The sequence below is a fragment of the Vipera ursinii genome (genome assembly GCF_947247035.1).
Source record: "Vipera ursinii genome assembly, chromosome: 1".
Lineage (NCBI taxonomy): Eukaryota > Metazoa > Chordata > Lepidosauria > Squamata > Viperidae > Vipera > Vipera ursinii.
In genome coordinates, this window is record NC_139512.1 from 196047377 (window position 1) to 196072052 (window position 24676).

Here is a 24676-nt window from a genome sequence, read left to right on the forward strand (position 1 = left end):
CGACAGAATCCCCCTCGAAGAGGAGGGGGGGCTAGCGCGCCCGAGTGACTGATTGGAGGAGCGGTCCGGGTGGGAAGCGTTGGGGAGGGGGGGTAGGTGGTCGGAGCTGAGCCCAGAGCGCCTTCGCCTTGCATCAGCCTTGTCGAGCGGGAGGGAGGGAGGGAGGGAGGGCGCCTCCGCCGCCGGTTCTGGCCGCCTGCCTCGCGCTGCGGGGCGTGAGTGAGGCGGGCGCCGCGCGCATAAAAGGCGCTCGGTGGGGCGAGAGCACGCGGCGGCTTAGAAAGAGCTTGATCTTGCCTTCGGGGCCCCGAGAGGGTCTCGCCGGAGGCGTTTAAGTCAAACTTCTCCGGCACAGCCCAGCCCAGCCCAGCCGGCGCCTCTTTCTCCTTTTCTGATTCGGATTGGGTAGCGGTTTCCGCCAGCTGGGAAGCGACCCGGCAATGGAGAAACCAGCCGAGAGCCGGAATGGCTTTCTGGAGCCGACCGTGCTAAGCGGTTTCGAGGCTGGAGAGGAAGGTGTCAAGCGGCCTCGGCTGAAGCTCTTCCAGCTGCGGAGCTTCGGGCGCTTCCTGAAGAAAAACTGCATCGTTATCTTGACCGTCACCGGCGTGCTGGTCGGAGTGGCCATGGGCGCCCTGATGAGGCAAATGCCGCTCACCCGGGCTCAGATCACCTACTTGGCCTTTCCGGGAGAGATGCTGCTCCGTATGCTGAAGATGATCATCCTGCCCTTGGTCGTCTGCAGTCTGGTCTCCGGAGCAGCCAGCTTGGACACTCGGTCCCTGGGCAAGCTGGGCGGCATCGCCGTCGCCTACTTCTTGGTTACCACCTTGATCGCCTCGGCGCTCGCCGTTGCCTTGGCCTTCATCATCAAGCCCGGGGTCGGCGCCGGGGAGCTCAATAGCAAAGACTTGGGCTTGGATGGCGCCATGCCCACCAATAAGGAGACCGTGGACTCTTTCCTCGATCTAGCAAGGTAAGGAATCCGGGGGGGGGGGACTTCCTTCCTGATCTCTCTAGACGAGAGGTGGACTTGGAGGAATCATGGCTGAGCATTAGCTCCCTTGTGGGAGGCGAGGGAGGCTGTTCTCCTCCTCTCTTTAATTTTTATTTTTATTTTTGGAAATGCAACTCTCCTAATTTTAATATTGATTATATATTTTTTTTTATTTTAATTCCATTTATATCCCACCCTTCTCCGAAGACTCAGGGCGGCTTACAAGCTTAGCAGTAGCCTTCATTCTATGTATATGCCTGCTTATTAGGGCTTTCACACACACCCAGCGGCATTATTACAAAGTCAGCTTAATTGCCCCCAACAATCTGGGTCCTCATTTTACCTACCTCGGAAGGATGGAAGGCTGAGTCAACCTTGAGCCTGGTGGGATTTGAACCTGCACTAATTGCAGGCAGCTGGTGTTACTTAAGGAAGCATTAGCCCACTGCTCCACCAAGGCTCTAATATGTAGTATTGGTGGGAGTTAATGGTCCAAGACGCCTGGAGGATACTAGGATATTTGGCTTTTGAAAATGCCAAGTTATTTCTTACCTCCAGGTCTGTCTGATGCTTTTAGATTCTACTGACTCTGGCTTTGGGGGAAGATAAGAAGGGACTTACTTACATTGTACTTTGCCTTCCTCCTTTGCTTATAGGAGTGTTTTGCTAAAATAATCTCTTATTTTTATTTAGTTAGTGTGTTGCCCTTGTCTATAAGCTATTAGTATGAACTTAGAAATTAGTTCCATCTTTGCTTTGCAAAGATCTTGAAGCTGATGAAATGCTAGCAGAAGATGAATGTTGATTACAGTAATGGAAAAGGTCCTGAATAAGGATTTGTGAATATGAAAGGTAGCCAATATAGGATCAGGAAATTAAAATGCCTAATAACATGCAGGTTTTGGCTCTTCAAAATTTACTTAACAGGTACATTATGGTACTGTATTAAGTTTAAAGACCTGGAGGCATTTCATGAGGCATAGGCATAATTTCAGCTTACAGATGTCTTTACAGGAATTGGGAGAAAAGAGATAAACAGAGGCCCTTCAAAGCCAAGGAATATATCTGATATAATCAATAACATTTCTATGCAAAAGTCTAACTACATGTGAGATAAGTATTCAAGTGAACTTTTAGGCTATTGTAGAATCTTAGACTGTATCTGAGAAAACTCAATCTGTTAAAAGCTGTGCGAATATTAATCTTTAAATTTTTTTGGTTGAGAAAAGTCTTAAGTTTATTTCAGCAAAATTGTGCTTATGTCCTGCTCTTGTATGGTCTCCCATTCAGGTTACTCATCACTCAGAGTTACTTTGCAGATGTTATGGGTTGCTTATCTTATGTTGATTTGAGGATGTAGGGTTGGGTTGGGTTGGGAAGAAGAAACATCTAGTGAAGAATCCTTTGCTAATTTGACTTGTTAGAATTTCTTACTCCCAATCAACTATAACTAGGACTCTACAACAGAAAGTGTAGCAGCAATATGAGGACAGTTCACTTCTACATAAAACAGAAACTGTTATTTCAGAATGTGTAGCTTTTGCATTGAGGCTGGTTAAGTATACCCTGAGATTTTAATGGAAAATGATATCAAATCCTGCTTGATATCATGATGATTAGTTAAATAATTACCAAACATGGTATTGGTCAGGAATAAACCTTTTTTGTTGTATGGCATTTAGAGAGTAAGCATGCCAACAGACAATACTTATTTGTACATGGATGGAGAAATTCTCTGTGTATCAAAATGGTTAAAACTAAGGTACATTGTAGAATAAAGTTTAAAGACCATATCTATTTTATTTTTTTACAAATTTTAAATTTTGGGACAAATTGTTATCCCATTTCCTTGTCCGTGTAAACATTACTGTGTAAACATCAAATTTGGAAACATAGGACTTTTTACTTGCAATTTCTCAGGTGTGCATATTGTTCAATACATTCTTTGTGAGAGAATTGCTCTGTATAATCCAGAATAATAAAAATCGAAAGATAACTGTGGGGTTTCATATTGGGAGATGCATATATGTTTAGTAAATTGATATCGAAACATGAACTAAATGCATTTATCTCCGTTGCTCTTTAAAACTTAGAAGAGAGATCACAGAGTAAAAGTTAAAAAGAATAGTGAAGCATTTATTAATCATAATAACAAGGCAGGATTTAATTTTGGGGGTATTTTATTTTTAACAGATGCTCCATCCCAATATGAATAAGGTTGACCAACATGTTGCCTACCTGACTTTTTGTTATATAAAATTGGTGCAAGAATTGAAAGCCCCTGATAATTCAGGATGACTGACTGACTCTGGGAACTATATCAGTAGCAATGAGATAACTTCGCTAACAGCTGTCCTGATGGTCTTTCTCTCAGGACAAATCAATCCCCAAAGAAAAAGAAAACACCTGATGTCTTATCTTTTTACTCAGAATTTATTTCCTTTGTTTCATTAGCTGCTGCCAAAAAGGGAGGATAGTTACTTACATTCCTCACATTGCAGCTTATATTTTCCTGTGGGAGAGAAGAAAGAGTAAGATGGGACTTATTCCTGTTGGAGACAGGCATGTCATGTCCTATAACATCAAGTTGCAAGCTTATTAAGAACTCCTGTTTGTGAGAGCATCCCTTAGATATGAAGGTCACAATTTCATATCAATGTTAAAAATGGTGGTCCAAACACCTGTTTAAACAAAACAATATTCACACCTGTGGAAGGTTGGTTGGTAGCATACCAGGCATAGCACCAGAAGCCAGGTGTTCCACATCACCAAGGCCATTACAGAGTAGAATTCCCTTTGGGCCCATGCCTTTTTGACTTCTTATATGATTGCCGAGTTGTGAAGACACTTGCCTCCCACTCAGTAGGTTGAGAGTTTAATCCTTGGTAGTGGCAGATGTTTCTCTCCTAGGGCACAAAGAAAAAAAAAGTCTGCTGCAAACTCCATGTAGGTCTTAGGAAGGGTATCTGGCCAGTAAACGCACAGCTCCATCCAGTTGCCCTGCTGTACTTCAAATTAAGGGACTATAGGGTTGTTAAAAAATAGGATAAGGATTCTAAACATCCTCTCCCTACAATTTTGTAGGCCAGAGAAATATTTCTTGGTAGATAGTTGTTAAGGTGTTCTGAAGCTAAGCCAAACATGTCAAACACAAGGCCCGGGGGCCGGATCCGGCCCGTGAAGTAGTTTCATGTGGCCCGCGAAGCCATCCTGGAAACAGTGAGGGAACGGCCCCCGCTGCCTTGGCCCTGGCCCCGAGACCCTCCTTCTGCCAGAGACCCTCAGATCTGTCCCACTCCTGCCCAGGCCCCCATAGGCACCCTTGATGAGAACGATGTAGAGTTGGCCACGCCCACCCAGTAGGCCATACACACTCTAGCCACGCCCAGCCAGTGGGCCACGCCCACCCGGGCCCCTGAGGGCAACCGCAATGCTGATGCGGCCCTCAATGAAATTGAGTTTGACACCCCTGAAGCCATAGATAGCTTTATATGGATTCAGAAATCATTGTTGGTAATCAAGACAATCAAGAATCAATGTAACATTGCAGCTGCAGCTCTTTCCTGTTCACATTCTGGCTGCTGAATTTTGTACAACTTCAATTTCAGATCACTTTCAGAGGCATCCCCATGTTACAGTTCTTTAAGTGCATGGTGAGGAGGGAATGAATCTGCCACCAGGTCACATCCCATGGTGATACATTTAATTTAGTTTTTTTTACTAAAGGAAATTACAGTGAGATGGGCAGCAAACAATTTAATAAATAATAAGTTTCAAGTTTCTGTCCCTCAAAATAAGCTCTTAATTTACCACCAGTCAATTTGGTCAGAAGAATGTTCTTCAGGTAAAAAGTTCTGTGAGTATACATGTATCAGTATTTGAGAGATCTTTAAAATTGTACAATTTGTATTAACTTATTAAATTTATATACTGCCCATCTCCTTCTGCAAAGTGACTGCTAGCCAATTAATTTGCAATTTACTTTGAAGGTTTCCAATAACCAGTTCAGGTCAATCAGTTGTTTTCACTTAAAAAATGCTATGTACGACTGGTGTGTTATAATAATAGAATAAAACAATATAAAGGGAGAAAAAAGTTTGCACTAGTGTATGAGGAAAAATAGCTAGGGTTGTCTTGGTGCTAAAGTGGACGTGTGATAAAGAAACAACTTTAAGAGAAATCTAACCAAGAAAACAAAGGACAAAAATCTTTGGATTATTTAATTGTTTCCATTCCCATAAGCTGAGTCTCTAGCAAAGAATGAGCCTTGTGTAAAACTAACAAGTTTTGATAAATTATTTTGTTAATGGTAGAAGTGTTGGCAAATAAACGTGAGACATGGGGGGGTATTTTGCTGTTCTGAATCTGCACAAAGCTGAAAGAGATTAAAGTAGTACTTGCTTATATCTAGATCTCTGGATCTTAGTACAGAATTGTATAGAGGTCCTTTTCTTTGGTCAACCATACTTATACTTCCAGCAAATATGGCTTCAAGGTTAATGTTCCCTTATATAATTTTATGTACAATAAATGAAGGCAAAAAAAATGAAATAATAGATTTCTAAAATAAAAAGATATCAATATGAAGATAGGACATTGCTAAGATACTGTATAACGGGTTTGCTTAGGATATTGGGGGAAATTGTGATCACAAATGTTAGGCTTTCTAAGAATAATAGGAATGGCCTAATTTAAATTCCATGGGATAAAAGTGAATCTACAAGAAAACATTATCTTTTAGAAAATCTAAATTATTTCTTTTCATTATTAATAGAGGTAAAAGCATCAGGAAAGTTCAAAATTGCTGCTAAAGGCAGTTGTCCAGACAGTTGTGGACTTTAGCATTTCCTAATTATTATGGGTAAGTTCATATAGCATGAATTGAATATAGAACTGGAGATCAGACAGCTTAACTGTGCTTCAGACAATGGATCCTCTTTTTCTTCTACCAATCTTTCTGTTTCCCTTTATCCTGAGTGCAATAGACCTGAAAGCTTCTATTCCCATCTGTTTTTATAGAATTAGCTTCTAACCTTTGATACGGACTTGACAATAGATTAGAGCTGTTAATTCTGCAGGTACATTTTCTGTGATGTTTGGGATGCATGGGTCTGATTTGAAGTTAAACATTAGGACAGGATTTAGCAGGATTTAGCTTGCTCTTGGAGTGCGCAAATGGCAGTTTTTTTATCCTCAGGAGAAAGTTTTCTGTATTTACTGTACTCTTAGAGTAAGTCAGGTTTTTAATTCAGAAATTATATTTGGAAGTTGATTGGTAACAGGACTGAGTTAAATGCCTCTGATGAGTTTTATTCTCCCTCTTTCCAGTATTTCCTACTATGTTATACTGTGGTCTTCTATGAAGTAATTTTGTAATAGTACACTTTGCAATTAGGGACATATCCAAGGGCATTTCCCAATACTGCTTGACAGAACCTGGATAGATTAGCTGTATTCAAACAGTATTTTCAATTTAGTTACTAAATCGACCTATTATCTAGCTTCACTGAATGCACTGATTGGACAACTAACCCAACAAGCTGGATTTATATAAAGCATAAAAAAATCAACCAAGTGTAACAGTAACCATACTAATGCAAATGCCTCAACTGGATCTTTACCTGACCAAGTTAGGTAAACTGTATGAACGCAGCCAACGTGTCAATCTCTGTTTGAAGTTTTGTTGCATTATTACTTCATTTATTGAAGATCTGAGTTAATCTGTTGATCCTAGAAGATTTGGACGTGGACAATATGAAACAAGGCAGAACTTCATGCTGTAGATTTATGCAGCCTTTGGTTGGAATGTATCATAGCAACTTCTTGTCTCATCTATAATGCACATGTGCACATAAGGTATAATGCTAGAAAAAAACATGCCATATGCTGCAGAAATATTCAAATGAAACATTAGTACTACTCATAGTTAATAAAGTAATGTAATTATATAGGATCCCCAATCCATCCATGGTTTAACCACCTATCTCAAAAGCAGCTAATTGCATCAACTCATTGATCTCTCAGTTTCAACAAAAGTTTTTCCTCAGAGCCAAATACAATAGTTTGCCTTCAGCAATTTTATATACTCGTTTCCCCAAAAGTTAGACCTAGCCCGATAGTAAGCCCTAGCTTGATTTTTTGGGGTGGGCTTAATCCCTATTCCAAAACTAAGCCCCTAAAAATCAAGCTAGGGTGGGGGTAGGGGCGGTGAAGCTGCCCCACGCGCCCCACACCCATTTACCTTACTGGTAGGACCACCACAGCCCGGCCTCCCACACCCCAACACCTGTCACACCGCTCCTTGATTTCTGCGGCCTCTTGCCACCACTTGTGGCTGGCCGCCATGTGGCACATTACGCTGGTGCCACTCCTGGCAGGACGCTGGTGCCGCTCCTCCCGGCAGGACACCACATGGTGCTTTGCGCCGTTTCTGCTGCTTGCGGCAGGAGGCCACGTGGCACTTCAGGCTGTTTCCGCTGCCAAAGCCACGCAGCAGCCTGTCGTGAGCAGCAGAAATGGTGCAAAGAACTATGCGGCGTCCTGTCGGGAGGAGCGGCAATGGCGCAATGTTCCACAAGGCGTCCAGCCACAAGTGGCAGCAAGCAGCTGCAGAAGAAGTCAAGCAGCGGCATGACAGGTGTTGGGGTGTGGGAGGCCAGGCTGTGGTGGTCTTAAGGCAAGATATTCTCCAAAATTAAGACCTAGTGCCTCTTTTGGAGGCAATTTTTTTTTTAAGACCGGGTCTTAATTTCAGGAAAACATGATAGGAGAGTCATGAAATTCCTACAGCTAGTCAAACATACCCTTGTAGTGATGGTTCAGTTGGATCCATACTCCTTCTGCTGCTATATTGATAATTTTACAAAGATATCCAAAGAAGGCTTATTTTCCCTTTATTGTTAGAGGCTCCAGACCCATCGAAGAAATTTTAGGATAATTTAGAGAAGCCTTTTTATGCATAATACAGCAAAGTTCTGTGCAGCAGTTGTGAATGTCTAGAGGCAACTAGACATATGAGCAATATCTATTCCATTAATCTTCAGTTTTGTATGAATAAATTACTAAGGTAAAGGTAAAGGTTCCCCCGCACTTGCGTGCTAGTCGTTTCCGACTCTAGGGGCCGGTGCTCATCTCCGTTTCAAAGCCGAAGAGCCAGCGCTTGTCCGAGGACGTCTCCGTGGTCATGTGGCCGGCATGACTAGACGCCAAAGGCGCACGGAGCGCTGTTACCTTCCCACCGCAGTGGTCCCTATAAATTACTAGATGTAACTAATTATCCATATTTTAGATTATTAGACTTTTTACAGTATACCTTATTTTTATATTGTTAATTTGCTATCCCATAGATTCAGTACCTTTGCACTTCATCTACAATTAATTTTGTGATTCCCTATCTGTTTTTTCTTCTTTTTCTGTTCAGTGGTGTTCAGTTCTCGGAGACTGTCTGGACAAGCTCCTACAGTCTTCTTGCCAAGGTTTTCAGAAGTGACTTGCCATTGCCTCCTTCCTATGGTTGATTGAAAGTGACTGGCCCAAAGTCACCCATCTGGCTTTTGTTCTAAGGCAGGACTAAAACTCACAGACCCTGGTTTCTAGTCTGGCACCTTAACCACTATATCAAATTGGCTCTCATCTGGTTCTTAAATAGTTTTAATTGTATCTTAGCCTTAATAGAGCGCAATTCTGCATTATTTTATCTATACCATGCCATTTTTTTATGGTTGTATCCTTTTCTGCCTTGTTTCAAGCTGGTTGTTGACTGAAATAAAATTATCTATTTGCAATGATACATGGCTTTCTTTATGAATTGAACTTTGCCTATTGGATATCACACTATGAATACTTTATACATTTGATATTTGATTTCTATACTGGTACTATAATGTACTGTACACATTATACCTTAGAATTGTATAGAACTATAGAATATCGAAGGGACGCGGTGGCTCAGTGGGTTAGGACGCTGAACTTGTCGATCAGAAGGTCGGCAGTTTGGCGGGTCGAATCCCGAGTGCTGCGTAACAGAGTGAGCGCCTGTTACTCGTCCCAGCTTCTGCCAACCTAGCAGTTTGAAAGCACGTAAAAATGCAAGTAGAAAAATAGGGACCACTGCGGTGGGAAAGTAACAGTGTTCCATGCGCCTTTGGCGTCTAGTCATGCCGGCCACATGACCACGGAGACATCCTCGGACAAGCGCTGGCTCTTCAGCTTTGAAACGGAGATGAGCACCGGCCCCTAGAGTTGGAAACAAGTAGCATGCATGTGCAGGGGAACCTTTACCTTTACCTTTATAGAATATCTATTAGAAATGTATTTAATGTACTTAACAATATTTAAGTACTCACTACATTTTTAAAAAATCAATTCCCTTCTTAAACAGAGAAGCAGGAATTCTTATTAAAAGGTTGTAGAGCCCTTGCTTTTTTGCACATTCTCATTGGTCAGCTGGATGGAGCCCTAGTTGGCAATGTAGAAGGAATATCTTAGCACAGGCGTAAAGCTACTATAAAGAGTAAGAAGGGTGGGACTGGCAGCTGTGTAGAAATATCTTTAGGGCCGTAAAGGTGGTACCAACGAATATATGTTTTTCCATTTATGCATAAATGTATTTGGCATGTTAAAAATAAAATAGGGAAAACAAATATCTCTGACTAAATTTTGATATTAAGATTATTTTGCATTTTTAATTGGAATAATTCCCTGATTTACTCTTTTTTTGCCATTACTGCCCATGGATTGTAGTTTCTGTAGTTTAGTAAATTTTGTAGGAAGTGTCATGTGATCACTGAAGAAAACAGTTATTAATAAAATTGTTAATTATTTGTAAGATCTTTGAAATGTGCTGTTAAGGCAAGTATGTCTATTAAGGCCTAAAAATGCTGATGCAATAAAGCACTTTGCCCTGTTAATGATGAACTAATGCTAAAACCTAAAATGGATTATTTTATACTAATGTGCAAACAATTAAGATTATAAACTATTGTCAACTCCTAATTTTTGTATTTTTTTTCCAGAAATTTGTTTCCATCAAATCTCATTGTTGCAGCCTTTCGATCGGTAATTATCTGTGCATCTATTTAAAAATCTGTTCTGGATTCTTGAGATTTCAATCAAAAAGAGCTTGATGATTTTCTATAATGTGATCCTGTGCAGGATATAGCAAAATATAGGTAGTACAAAAATGTATTTTACGAGAGTCAATCTATACAGAATTATATGAGTATCTAAACCAATACTTGCTATTATGGAGATCTTACCAGTTTGGATAATTAGGAAATTCAAAATACTGAACAAGGCTAATGGAAGAATTTCTCACTGTTCGCTGTTTGTTGCTTGAATCCTTGATAATAGTTAAGCAATTTCATGCCTTTCAAAGTCTTCCCTCTGCATTCTGTAAAACTGGGAGGCAATAAAGCTTAGAAGGTGTATGCCAAAATAAGAACCCTTAATCTGGAATTGTAAATTTTAAACAAGCTCAGAAAAAATTGACCTCTGTGGACCTCTTGCTCCCAATTCACATCCTTTTGTGTGATTTAAATTCCATGACATTTTTGAAACAGAATCTTAACGATTAGACCCTAATCCCACTAATAAAAGTGCCATCTATTTACCCTACTCCTCCACTGTTTAAGATTTGAGTTTCTCTTTCTCCCTCTGTAAATTGTTCACATTTCGTTGGGCCATGCAGGTGGTGGAGTTCCCAAATGACAAGGAGTTCTTAGGCACTCGCTTCTCTGACCAGAAAGATTTCTGGATCCTAGTCTCACAAGCTAAATATTAGCTCTTCGAAGTATCTGCTTTATAAAATTTGCTGAAATTTATTTTAGAAAATAAAATCTAATCCTATAATAAGCTACAGTCCTTTGTATAAAATATATTTTTACCAAGTTGGAATCTACCGTAACAGGCCTAAATATATATTACTATGTTCACTGGCAGCTACAAACTCTGTGAGAAGTGCTGCACTCTTACGGAATTTCACATTTAATCTGCAGGTTAACTAGCACTTGACTCTCAGCTGATCCGATTCCATTTTTGGTAATAGGAAATCCTTGTGTTCTGTGATTAGCTGTATGAGCGGCAATCCAAAATGCCAAGAAGTGTTTTTAAAACGAAATCAGATATACAGTGTGGAGAAACTTTTGCTAATGTTGCCCCATTTGGATGCAATATTCTTTAACTGCCCGTTCTTTTGTTCCTAGCTTAGTCTGGCGATGCAAAGTGACAGCTCCTGATGACAATGCTTTTATTCCTTCCTCCTACCAAATGCTTCAGATATGCAGGAAGCCTTTAACAGTTCGTAGGCTCAGGTTTTTCATGCATAAGCAACATCATTCTATATTAAAAAAAATGACCAAATTGGATCTACTGTATAACTTTATCAATGATGTTGTAGTTCGCAATGTTTCACACAAAAGAAATCCAGAAATAGATTTCACAAGCCGCATAGTTTTAATCTATATATTTGTTTAAAAGTGTACCACAACTATTAATAAAACCAATGTTTTCCATTTACAGTATGCTACCGATTATAAAGCTATAGTTAGAAATTCAACCATTGCCAATGTTACCGTTGAAAAGGTAAGTAATGATTTTTTAAAAGTTTATGTTATTGTTCAGTACGCACGCTTTTGAGTTAATCCTTTGAATCATTACAATTATTATGTAACCGGATTCACTTCTTTTTTGTTCAAAATTAAATCTCACTCGCAAGCCCAAAATTTAAGAGAGAATTTTTATAAAATGTTTTATAGGTGGCATTTAGATCCCAAAAAGTTAGCAAGTATGTATCCGAACTACCAGCCTAAATGTTGGAGGTGTGGTGGTGAAGATGCAACATATTTTCATATATGGTGGACCTGTAAAAAGGTTAAAGCATTTTGGATTAAAATCTGGTGGAATATGCAGAAGATATTTAAGAAAAGGATAAAGTTTTGTCCGCAATTGTTTTTACTGGGCATTATTACTGATACTACTGTTGCGGACACTAAGTTGATGTTGAACTTAATTACGGCAGCAAGACTTTTAGTAGGGCAATACTGGAAGAAGGAAGAACTGCCGACTATAGAAGAATGGACTTTAAAAGTTTCTAACCTGGCGGAAATGGCAAAGATCTCGGCTTATTTGAAAGACCATTCACAACAACGTTATATTATGGAGTGGAAAAAGTGGATTGATTACATCCAGAATAAATATGGGACTAAAAAATTTCATTTAGCATTTGAATAAGTATTGATGTGATATTTATATTGCTTGTAGTCATTTTATAAGAGCTAAAGTGTGATAGACCTAATAGTTTATTGTTGTTAGCATATGGTAGTTTATGATTGTTTCTACTTTTATACCTTGTATTTAGCTCTGGGAAGTCGGGGAGGGGGGAAGGGGAGGGAGGGAGGGTTGGGTTGGGTTGGGAAGGGGTGGGTGGGTGGGGAGGGGTTGTTTTGTTAAAGATAAAATGTATTGAAAAACTTTTCAATAAAAAAAATTAAATCTCACTCCTTTCAATGACTATGCCCAAGATTGTACCTCAGGGAATATTGAAAATCATCCCGGGGGGGGGGGGAACACAGAAGAAAATTGTCCAGGCAATAGGAATGGGCAACACATGACCCTCCAAATATTAGTGTACTTCAGTTCCTATCAGCACCGACTAATAAAGTCGGTAGTTAAGAGATTATGGGAGTTGTAGCCCTACATTGAGAAGACAGCAGTTTGCCAAGCATGTCCTAGACCTAGACTTTTAAAACAATGTTTATTTTTGAGTATAGCAAGAGCAGCTTTCTAGTGATATGTATGTAACCAAAATATTATTTTTCATCAACAGTACGTTGTTGATTATAAAGAAATAATAAATGCCTCCTTTGGGAATGCCACTATTGAAAAGGTAAGGAAAGGATTATTTTATGAAATGTTTTTGTTGGTATATGCTTGCTTTAGGATTAGACTTTTGTTCCATCTTCTAACTATGAATGAAGTAAAATAGCTATATTGCCCCAGAGCAAAAACCAAAATCCACAACAGAAGCAGTATTTCTATAGTATTGCTTTAGGATTATGTAATTCACATTATTTTAGTTCCCTCATGGAATATTAAGTAACGAAGGCTAAAAACAGTAGGAAATAATTAATGAGGCAACTTCTGAATTGTGTTCATTCACGCAATCTTGAGTACTTGGATGCCTTCTTGTTCATTATATTACTATTACCCGAGTTTCCCCGAAAGTAAGACCTACCCCAAAAATAAGACATAGCTTGAATTTTGGGGGGTGAGCTTAATATAAGCCCTACCCCAAAAATAAGCCCTAGTTTTGGAGCAAGGCGCACACCTAAAAATCAAGCTAGGGCAGGGGTGGAGCTTACCACTGCAGGCAGGCCTCCCATGGATCGACACTTGTCTCACTGGCCCACTTCTTCTGTGGCTGAAGGAGCAGCTTCATTCTGCTGCTGAGAATGGAGCTTGGGCCTGTATTTCACAGCCAGAGGCCTTTCTGGAAGGCCTGTGCAGCCGAGAACCGAACTATGGATTCAATCTGTAGCTTGGTTCTCAGCTTCACAGGCCTTCCGGAAAGGAGCTCCATTCTCAGCTGCAGAATGAAGCTGCTCCTTTGGCTACAGAAGAAGTTGGGCCGGCTGGGTGGGACTGTCGGCACTGTCGCCGTGAGGTAAATGGAAAAGACCCCCCCCCCCCGAAAATACAACTTGGTGACTCTTTTGGAGGCAAAAAATAAAAAATAAGACTGGGTCTTAATTTCAGGAAAACACTATATAGCCCACTATACATGGTATAGCCGGTAAAATCATACAAGTCTTCAGAGGCTTGTAGTTGCACAAAATCTCCCTGTTGTCTCCACTGACAGGAGGCACCCATAGTAAAGCATTTGCCCTTTCTGTGTCTGAAAACACACAGAAAAAAACCTCACCAGCCTAGAACACACAGTTCTGCTTAGTGGCCAAATAATCGTGGTCACCTCTGTTTGTGTTACTCTAGGAAAGAAGAATTGTAATGGAGGGAAGACACAGAAATCAAACAGTCCAGATCACTGAATGTTTGGGGCAGAATCAGATAGGTTTGAAGGCAGAAATGAGGTCTCTCTTTCACCCCAGAGTCCCTCATTAACTTACAATTGCCAGCTGCCTCTTGCTTTCCTTGGGAGGGGCAGTAGGAAGTGATCCTCCTGCCAATTCCATCAGTGTTATCCTACACTTTCCCAACTCATGGAAGCTTTGAAAGAGTTACGTGTATTCTCTACTTCCCCCAGAATGGGAAGTATGCAACAGCTGAGGCAGGAAGCAACAACTTCTTGTTTCATCTTGCACAGAGCACCAGGAAGCACTTTTGGAGTGTTCAGTCTTTCTCACTCATCCATTGCCCCAATACCCGACCTATGAAGACATCTGTGAAATTAGTTCTACCTCCAGGTCATGATTTTGTTACCTATGCTTTCAGTGGCCTTTGTAGCTCTAACTTAAGCAGCATGGTTCCCGCTTATTCAAATCATGCCTCCAAGAACCCCCACCAACAGCTTTTCTTACAAAATCTTGGCGTTATTAACTACGGAGCTGTGAGGGAATACATTAACTAGACCCCCAACCTGTAGCACTACTATGAAACAATTGTTCTCTTTTTATTTTCTCTCATAAGAGTGCATTGTACCCTTTGGATGTTTTAACAGTGTGGAATTTAACAATGTTTAACAATGATGTTTTAACAACGTGGAATTTTGGCACCTAGCATTATGCTGGTTATATGAAATTATCTGGGTAGCTTACAAACATAGCATGATATTGCTAGGCTGCCCTTGAGTCCTGAATTGCTTTTGCCTTCTTGTGAACAGTTTTTTTTTTTACAGTGTACACAGTATATGTTTGGTTTGTAAAATCATCTCATTTGAAGTTGTGGATACTCTGAACTTCAGAACAATGTCACTTTCAGTGATATTGAAGTCTGAAGAGGGGGATTAATTCTAATTCTCTCCACCTGACTGAGTGGCATAATCCGAGCCTTGTCTCCTGGTGTTGTTGTTGAAGTAACAGGACCGCTCCCATTTCTACTCGGGGAATCTCTGTTTTTGCAAATTCTTGTGGTTAATAATGTTAGGAACCAGATATTTTTATACCTTTGTTGGGAATATTATCTTATGTTTGTATAACATTGTACCCTACCAAAGCTAATTTTTATTTTACTAACATGGTGGGAAAATTCCTGGTTCTTGCACTTTGTTTGTTCTGGCACAGTCTAAGCAATCCTACAATCGTAACAGGAATTAATGCCCATTAACTTTTGAACTAACTTCAGGATTTATAGGATCCCTTGATTTGTATTCTTAATAAACTATACAGGATAGCATTATAAATTAGATATGAGCAAATGGTGACTTTCTGACTTTGTAGACAGTCTTCTAAATTACTGCAGGTTTGTTTGTCAACTATTTTCTGAAAGATGGGAAAAATGGGTCATTCCCTCAAGTCCTCAGAGATGAGGAGCTCTTAACTGAAGAGCTTTACTCCTTTTCACATTAGTCATTGCTAAAGACAGCCGGCCACAGTGAACAGTAAACATTTGCATTCAAAGTCAGAGTGCTGCTAATCCAAACAACAATTCCTAAATTTTTCTGAGCTTTGGGAGAAAATGATCAAAAGGAATACCTTCTTGTGTGAACAGAACATCAATCCTCTGCATGATGTATAGGATTTGGGGAGTGGAGCTGAGGTCATGCTTGCAGGTGTCCCAAAGTAATGTTTCTTCATATTTTATTATAATGTCAAAATATTTCAATTAAAGCTCTTAAATTAACGCTGTATCTTCTTCACAAGTTTATTATTCTAAAGGCCTTTTGACCTTATTACTAACGTCATTTGTTAATTATAGCTGAAAGACAGTTTACTATATTTCTAAATTAAGTTCATAAGTCTGAACAGGACCTCAGGAGGAGAAATACTGTATCATGGTTGAGCAATACTACAATCAGCTTGGAAGAACTGAAGTCTACCCTGACTATCTCACGCATTTGATTTGTCTTATAGCACATGGACAATAGTCACTTGTACAAACATTGGAAGGGAAGCTCAAAGATATATTTCATTCAGTGATGTGACAATAACATAAATATTATATACCAGGGATGTTAAACTGCCGGCCCATGAGCCGGTTGCATCATACAGAGACCTCGCCCACCCCAGCTCCAGCAATGCAAACCAAGTCACGATATGTCGCAACACATCACATGATGCGGCGAGTTTGACACCCATGTTATATATATACAGTAATACTTTGCCTTAGCTACTTGCTTTCTTCTCTTTTTTAAAATAGTCTTTTAACTATTTGGATAGGTCTACTTGTATTGAATGTTATCCCTTCAATTCCCATTAACAAAATAATAAAACTATATATTTTATTCTTGCAGTTAATTATCTCTTTTGACTTGGTAGACAGTATAAATGTGGAGAGGAATGTGGAACAAAGATAATTCTCCCTACTCGTCCCAAACTGTATGGATTTAGGTTCTATTTAGCCATGATTTTGAATGTGTGCAAGAGGTGTATGTGTGCCAGTTCTTTTAGTTCAAATTTCCCAAACCTATCCTCAGTCAGCAAACATACTGCAATACCTTGCTCCTGCCCATAAATAATGTGGAAATAATTATTTGCCTTTGTAGTCTGTGCAAAATATTTGAAGATAACTAGATGGTATCAAGGATCACTTTGAATAAACAAGTAATTTAGGTAAATGATACTTCCTCCTTTCAAACTGGACGATCAAATTGAAATGCTCCTTGTATCTTAAAAATCTTACACTATAAGTACAAATTAAATACACAATGCTTTTAGCTCTATGTCAACGTGGTAAATAATGAGGATCCAACATCTTCATTCTGAAGACTCTTACGAAAATTATCTCTTCTGTCAAAAGATTACATCTGCATTCAGAGAAGAGTTTATGTCTAGTGGGTTTTTCTTTTATCATGTTCTGGGTGATGCTTCCATTCATTTGTTAACTGCAATTAATATCAAAAGGGAGATCTGGCTTCATATAATTGGTACACCACATTAAAACACTTAACAGTATGACTACGTGTATCTCATTCGCAGTTCCCTGTTGGCACTGAAATTGAAGGAATGAATATTCTGGGGCTTGTACTCTTTGCTCTGGTTTTGGGAGTAGCTTTGAAAAAACTTGGACCTGAAGGAGAAGAACTCATTCGTTTCTTTAATTCTTTCAATGAGGCAACCATGGTCTTAGTATCTTGGATTATGTGGTGAGTATTCATAATAATACTGCAATCTGAAAAACTTCCCAGCGTTGGGCCCATTTAAAATACAATTTACTATATACACTACCTTCTCTTCAACTCTAAAGTCTGTATTAAAGGGTCTTCATGATCTATAGTATCTAATTTGAGAGGGACAATTGCCAGCTGCCTGCCTGCCTAGCAGAATCTTAAGGTCGAATAAAAGGTGGCATATACAATAAGTTAAGGAGAAATGATCAGCGTGTTTATTATGTACCTCCCTTTATAAGGCATGGAGTGTGAACCACTAATTTGGTACTTGGGAGGAGCAGCGTAGTAAAAACTATGTAATCAAATATCAGGTAGGCCTTTTTTGTGGGTAAAGTCTATAGCTTTTCTAGCTCATCTGAAACTAAATTTCTTTATTGAAAAAGATGCTCAGAAACACAATAAAAATCCCTGCTGGTTGCATTACAGGGAGCATAAATATTCAGTTATTAAAAGCCCAGTTCATATATTCAATATTTGGATTCCTTTTGCTACCCTATTGGTTATGTGGCTCTATTAATAAATAACCTGCTTCCATATCTTTTGGGTTTTAATTGTACAAGCCTAAACATGCTTATTCAACACACTTACTGTATTCAGTAGCATTTGCTTCTTAACAAAGGCATTTAGAATTACCCATTTATGGCTTATGTAATATGTACAACATGGAATTTTTCAGAATTACCAGTTGTGCATCAAACTGTTGTTTCTAGGAAGGACATATACCCTGTTCTGCTGAATCAGCTAATTGTAACTTCCTTCTGCCAGTGTGATATGGAAAGTTGATATAAAGTTGATATATATAAAGATATAAAGTTGATATAAAAAAATGAGTTGCGTAAATCAAATCAACCGCCCCCTCCCTTGATATATATATATATATATTGACTCAAGAGGGTTGTAGATAGGCTATTGACTGGTCAAGGCCTGGATTTCTCTCATGTCCCTTGTGCAACTGACCTGAATATTTAGCAGACTGCAGCTTTTTCTTCTCTGATTCAGCTCTGAAAAGGCCAGCTCATAGGTAGGACTTGCAGTTTGTCATGCAAAATCTCTACAGAATGAAAGGGTCATGGAAGCTGAAATTGTACAAGAAGGACTCCAGCAAATTCATTCCACTTCATATCATACCATTTTCAGAGAGACCTTCGGGTGTTGCTTTGTAAAAAGAAGTTTTCTGTTTTCCTGAGCAGAAAACGAAAGTGGTAGCCAGACTTAACTGAAATGTTTTTAGTCAGATCTTCTATGGCTATTGCCCATATAGATACCCATTTTTTTCTTTAAAATTGGTTGGGCACTTTGGAAGATTTTTAATTAGCCACTTTTCTTTTTTATTCTAACCACTTAAGATTGGTGACATTGGCTTGACATTGACAGCCTTTGGTCAGTTCTTGAAATTGCTGAAAGCTGATTAATGGAAGACTTTGGAAAACTGTGCAAGCAATGGCTTTTAATGCAATCAGCCATAGTATCTTACTTGTTGGCCTACAAGAATTTGAGACTGCAGGCTCTTTTTTGCAGCGATTCCTTCAGTCAATTGTGGGGTGTGCCAGATTGGCATCTCATATATGGAGTGCCACAGAAGTGATTTTTTGGCATTTGGTGTGTGATATAATCAATATGGTGATGATATACCAACTTTGCATTGTCACTTCTGGGCATAGGAAGATGCTGTTGACATTGTATGTTGACATCCAAATGTCTTGAGACTGTAAGAATCTGGATGGGAGAGAACAGACTAAGCAGCTAAACAGCTGAACTCAAATGAGTTGCTGTTTGGACATTAGGGCTATCTGTCAAGTACCACTGTTTTGTCTGAATGGCCAGATTCATTATTTGGGTGTCCTACATTCATGGCTTCTTTTAGAACAGCAACCATGCTTTTCATTGCCACTCAATTGGTTTGTCATTCAAGCTACCATCACTTTACTGCACAAATTCCTCAGACCAAGAACCAGAAGTCAGGCAATTGTGGTGCTTTTTTGCCCCAGGAAACCTCCACAATATAGGTCAGTGATGGTGAACCTTTTAGAGACCGAGTGCCCAAACAGCAATCCAAAAACCCACTTATTTATCGCAAAGTGCCAGGGGCACATCAGCATTGTGGTGCCCTCGGGGGGGGGCAGGGAGGCACCTCTGAGTGCTGCCTCTGGCATGCAAAAACCAGGGGTGCAAAAATGGCCCACTGTGCTGCAAGGCGTAAAAATGGCCGCCGTTGCGCCGTGGGGTGCAGATACAAGGCGCTACACCACACAAGAACATGGCAGGGCTAGTATCACGCAGGCACTAGCCTTGCCCCATTTGAAGCGCATGCATACTCGCGGCCCTGTGCACACACGCATGCATGTAAAACGCTTCCCCCTCCCTTCCAGTCCGCCAATCGACAGTGGTTGGTGACCTCTGCTCTACCACCTCTACTCGAGCTTGCTAGTTGGCCGCTTCGCCTCCTTTTTGCTGGGCGGGGTTCCTGCTCCGGGCAGCGGTGGCGGCCTGATGGACCTGCTGCTGGCGGCAGCGTGCGTGCCAACAGAGAGGGCTCTGAGTGCTGCCTCTGGCACACGTGCCATAGGTTCGCCACCACTGTTATAGGTGTTAAATTTCCATCTCTCACATGCTTCTGTCCTTCCATACTCAAAAGCAACTTCTGTCCACTCAACAAAATCTACTTTGGACCAAATTAATCTACTGTTTCTTCAGCTTACATATGTTCAGCCCCAAAGCGGTAAAAACCGAATCTTCTGATTTGATCATTTTGAACCCATTCACATATTACTTCAACCATTATTTATGAAAATAGCCCTCATTTACACCATCATCCCTTGAATATGAAATACATGTTGTGTTCACCGCAGATTCTTTAATCAATCTAATTGGTTCTCTTAAGGATAGTAGCAAATGTCCACATGAATGTCCCACAAAAGAAAAAGAGATAAAGGTTCAATTTACTGAAGGAAATTTTATACAGCAATGTGATGCTTATTCTTTATTGAGGCCCATAGTGCGGGTTTCAGAAATCGCTGACTTTTTCATTTTTGTCAAAAATTAGAATGTTATTTAGCATTCAGTGTAACATTCAGTGCTTCCTTTTCAGGTATGTACCACTCGGCATTACGTTTCTAGTTGGAAGCAAGATTGTGGAAATGGATAATATTATCCTGCTGGTGACAAGCCTTGGAAAATACATCTTTGCATCAATTCTTGGCCACATTATTCATGGAGGGATTATTTTACCCCTTATTTATTTTGCAGTTACACGCAAAAACCCTTTCACTTTTCTGTTAGGTCTTATAACTCCTTTCACCACAGCGTTTGCTACTTGTTCCAGGTTGGTAGATTTTTGCTTCTATTTCTGAAATGAGGACGACATTGAATTTAGAGTAATATTGTAACTCGATGGCTTTTCTTGTAAAACGAGGGACTCTACATTTACTAAAACGCAAAGCAGACTTTCAGAATGGGGTGTAGATAGTCTATGTCTCTATATGGTAAAATATGGCTCGATGGCAAAGATTTTAATGGCTAAATTATTGTGTCTTACAGGGTGGGGAGAGAGAATTTGAGAATACTAAGGTGCTTGACTGTAAAAATGTTTCTTTAAACCAGACATAATAGAACTTGAAATGAAATAATAAAAATGTAGAATAAAACTCCCTTTTTATTTTTTCTCATAAGATTCAGGCATTTGTTTTGGAAATGAATAAAGTAGAATCTTTTGTCCTAATTTTCAGGAACAGCACGTATCTGGAATGTTACATTATCTATTTAGGCTGACAGACAAATACTTACATTTTGGGCTGCAGGAACATTGCTGGACTTGATGTTCTTGTGCTTCTTCCTTGATCACATCTAGCTCTGCAACTCTTCCATCAATGATCAAATGCATCGAAGACAACAACAAAGTAGACAAAAGAATTAGTAGATTTATTCTGCCTATTGGGGCTACTGTGAATATGGATGGAGCTGCTATTTTCCAGTGTGTAGCTGCTGTCTTTATTGCTCAACTGAACAACGTTGACCTCAATATCGGACAGATCTTTACTATTCTGTAAGTGATAGTATCAGCTGCTCTGGTGCATCAGAAAAATCAGAGAAACAATTTGACTCTAGCCTGCCACATTGCATTTTGGTTGAAGCATTATTTACAAATTATGTCTTTCAGGGAAATAATAATAATAATAATAATTTAATTTCTATACTGCCCTTCTCCCGAAGGACTCAGGGCGGTGTACAGGGCAATACAATAAACTACAACATACAAAAATTTAAAAAAATATTAAATATTACAGCCCAATTCAATACATTAATACAATAACATTAAAATACCCCTAAACCCATCAGACCAGGCCGGCTTGTTCAAATAAATACGTTTTTAGGTCACGTCGGAAGGAGCGAAGGTCGGGAGCCATCCGGAGCTCCACCGGTAAACGGTTCCACAGGTCTGGCGCGCTGAATGCTGAAAGGAGTTGCACTTTCTCCTTTGAAGGAGATTATAGTTTATTGTGATGTAGAGAATAAGAGCCTAAAGGGATATTTGGCTTGACAGTGCTGTGGTTTGCAATGCAAAAGGAAGCAGAGACTAGATATGTCATTAAGTCACTTCTGAACGTGACGCATTTTAATAATTTAGATTAGTTGCATGCCCAAATGGGAAACTTGATGCAACCACAATTGAACTGATTTGCACGATGTACAATGGCAAGTTGGAGTTGCTTTGGAAAACAGCCTATCTCCAATGTGTGGCATCAGTAATATAGAATGAGTGAAAGTTCCCCGAGTACAGAAGAATAAACTCTGCATGTGATTCTGTGTTATTTTAATGCATATATGAAATTTCAGCATAGCCAAAAATAATTTTATTAACAGGGTTACTGCCACTGCTTCCAGCGTGGGAGCTGCTGGAATCCCAGCTGGAGGAGTTCTAACCATAGCTATTATCTTGGAGGCTATTGGACTTCCCACAAATGACATCTCTCTCATATTGGCTGTGGACTGGATTGTGTAAGTATACAAATGTGTGCACATTGGCTCTTGGATATGGTGGTTCTCAAAGTATCAAGGATCTTAATAACCTTTTGTGGCAGCAACCTTTTAAAAAAATGCTTTCATCAATAAGAGAGCAGTTGCAACATGCACAGCATAATTTGTTTATTGATGCTGAAGGGAGTAAGAAAGTCACTGCTCTACATTTTTAATTTGTATTTTTTTCCATTCCGATTTATCACAAAAGCTCTCTGACGTTGAGAGGGGGCTAACCAGAGGAAATCAGCTGTTAAAAACCATGAATCCCATGAAAAAAGAATTACTTCTTTCTTCTGGGAGAGAAAAGTTTTTGCAGTGGTTTGGTTTTTTTTTAAAGTAGCATGAGGTGAAAGAGAGGCTGCATTTTGAGGCACAATTATTTACATTTCTAAGGAATGTTGATGTTCCTCATATGTCACGAAAAGGACGAACATAATTATGGTGAACAAGAAGCAGAGCTTTGCTCCAAGCAGACTTTTGAAACATCAAAACTTCTCAAGGAGGATGTGGTATTTGTTTAGGTTCTTTTTCCTCAGAAGAATGGTAAAAAAATCTTGGTGGGGTGTGTTTAAAATTGGAGTTAGGGGCTAAAAAAGAGTTGCCTTTGGTTTAGTCCCCAATTTTACAATCAAGTTCTGCAGCAGGAAACACCCATCTTGCTGGCCAGCAAAAATGACTGACTGATGGATACAGGATGGTACTACATTCTCCTTTAGCAAACTGTTCAGGTTGAGCTTCTGATCGTAATTTTGCTTATGGAGGATAGGGCAGAGCTGTCTGCTTTTTGAAAAGCATCTTTGCTTGCTGTGCTTTTTGATGTTTTTAGGCTTGAACACAGATCACTTAATACAGAGGGTAGCAAATGACGCTTCTCAAACTTGTTGCTTTTAAAGATAGGCTGAATCTCTGAAAATGTTTAAAGATGTATTTCATCAACACCAATGAAAACTTTGCCATGTTTTCCCTATTGATCAGGGACCGGACCACAACAGTTGTGAACGTAGAAGGTGATGCCTTTGGAGCAGGGATTCTTGATTTTCTGAATCCAAAAGAAACGAAGGAGAAAGACACAGATCTTAGTGATGTCCGTGTGGATGCCATTCCCAACACCAAGGCTGATGGGGAAACATCACCTCTGGTAACACACAAAGTTCACGCTGTCACCCCTCCACCATCTAGTTCTCAAGATACAACATCTAATGAATCAGTCCTATGAATATAAAAGAGGGCACCTTATGGGCACTGTAAATTAGAAAGTACTTGTTGAATAGAGTCTGTTTGGTCCCCTGAGTTTAAGCAGGTACGTCCTCTTCCATTCCAATGGCACAGAACACAGTGGTAGCTAACCACAGTACAAAATATGTGCAAGCTTCTGTGTGTGTGTGTGTGTGTGTGTGTGTGTGAGAGAGAGAGAGAGAGAGAGGGAGAGACAAAAACGAAAACTTTTGTTGGTATAAAAAGTGCTGCTTCATCCTTATGTGTATGTGAGGAACATAAGCGACACAAATGTAGTGACTGAACGATAGCCATCCTAGAAAATCTCTTCTTGCTATGAAATTAATAGCCCACTTTAAAAGATACACTGTTAAATTTGAGAGATTTGGGGAATGTCTTGTTAACTGAAGTTATACAGGAAAAGAAACAGAGTTTCTTGTAATTTTACTGCATCAAGCCTGCATGATTGTGTTTGAAAGGTATTAAGGGATCAGTTTATTTTGATTTGTAGCCATAGTTTGTCAGACCTAACCAAATTATTGCCCTTTGTTCTAGTCTGATAAATCAGAGAAGCAAACCCTTTTGAAGGAGAATAGAATTGAACTAATATGTTATCTAATATGTTATAGAGAGAGAGCTAATGGCCACCTGTCCAGATTAGCCTAAAAAGGACCATTTTTATTGCTTTCTTCCTGAATTAAGCAAACCACCTGTATGTTGAACCTTGCTGGACCAAAAAAAGAAACAGCAAGAAGTTGAACCATTGCCTTTCTCTGCAAAGGTTGGGTTGTAACCTCCATAATTGTTTCTTATATAGGAAGCTGAAATTGTTTTTGAGACACTCTCAGCAATTTATATTAACGCTCAATTGTTCCTGGGAAGAAATATGAATGCATGGCTAGGATGAATATGTACTACTACTGCTACAAAGCAGGCATTGATTTCAGTAATCCTAGTTTGATGTCATGTCTGCTGCTGGTGCTGCGAGAAAGTATCTTCTGGGTCAACATATTGTATGGCTTATGGCTTTTAATGTTTTTTGCTTAGGACCCTCCATTGGCAATGGAAGGCTGACTAGAATTTTCAGATTAGTAGGCCCAACACACCTAGTGAACATTATATCTAGAATGATGCTTTAGAGCATCCATAACCAGACCTTGTATATAAAA

The 24676-nt window shown here is 39.7% G+C and overlaps 1 protein-coding gene across 3 annotated transcripts; it reads left to right on the forward strand.

The window, feature by feature from the left end:
* Window positions 1-291: 291 nt before the first annotated feature.
* On the forward strand, window positions 292-23812 carry SLC1A4 (solute carrier family 1 member 4; the record flags this gene model as incomplete). Of its 3 annotated transcripts, XM_083369652.1 has the most annotated exons (9): window positions 292-976; window positions 10012-10054; window positions 11516-11578; window positions 12822-12881; window positions 17086-17252; window positions 20365-20598; window positions 21124-21318; window positions 22137-22271; window positions 23268-23812. In XM_083369652.1, 9 exons carry the CDS (start codon window positions 441-443, stop codon window positions 23506-23508), a joined length of 1674 nt encoding a protein of 557 aa, XP_083225778.1. In that variant the 3' UTR covers window positions 23509-23812. The 3 variants fall into 3 exon arrangements, with proteins under 3 accessions (XP_083225778.1, XP_083225779.1, XP_083225780.1); XM_083369653.1 differs by lacking the exon at window positions 12822-12881; XM_083369654.1 differs by lacking the exons at window positions 292-976; window positions 10012-10054; window positions 11516-11578; window positions 12822-12881; window positions 20365-20598 and having other exon boundaries at window positions 17113-17252.
* Window positions 23813-24676: the final 864 nt, after the last annotated feature.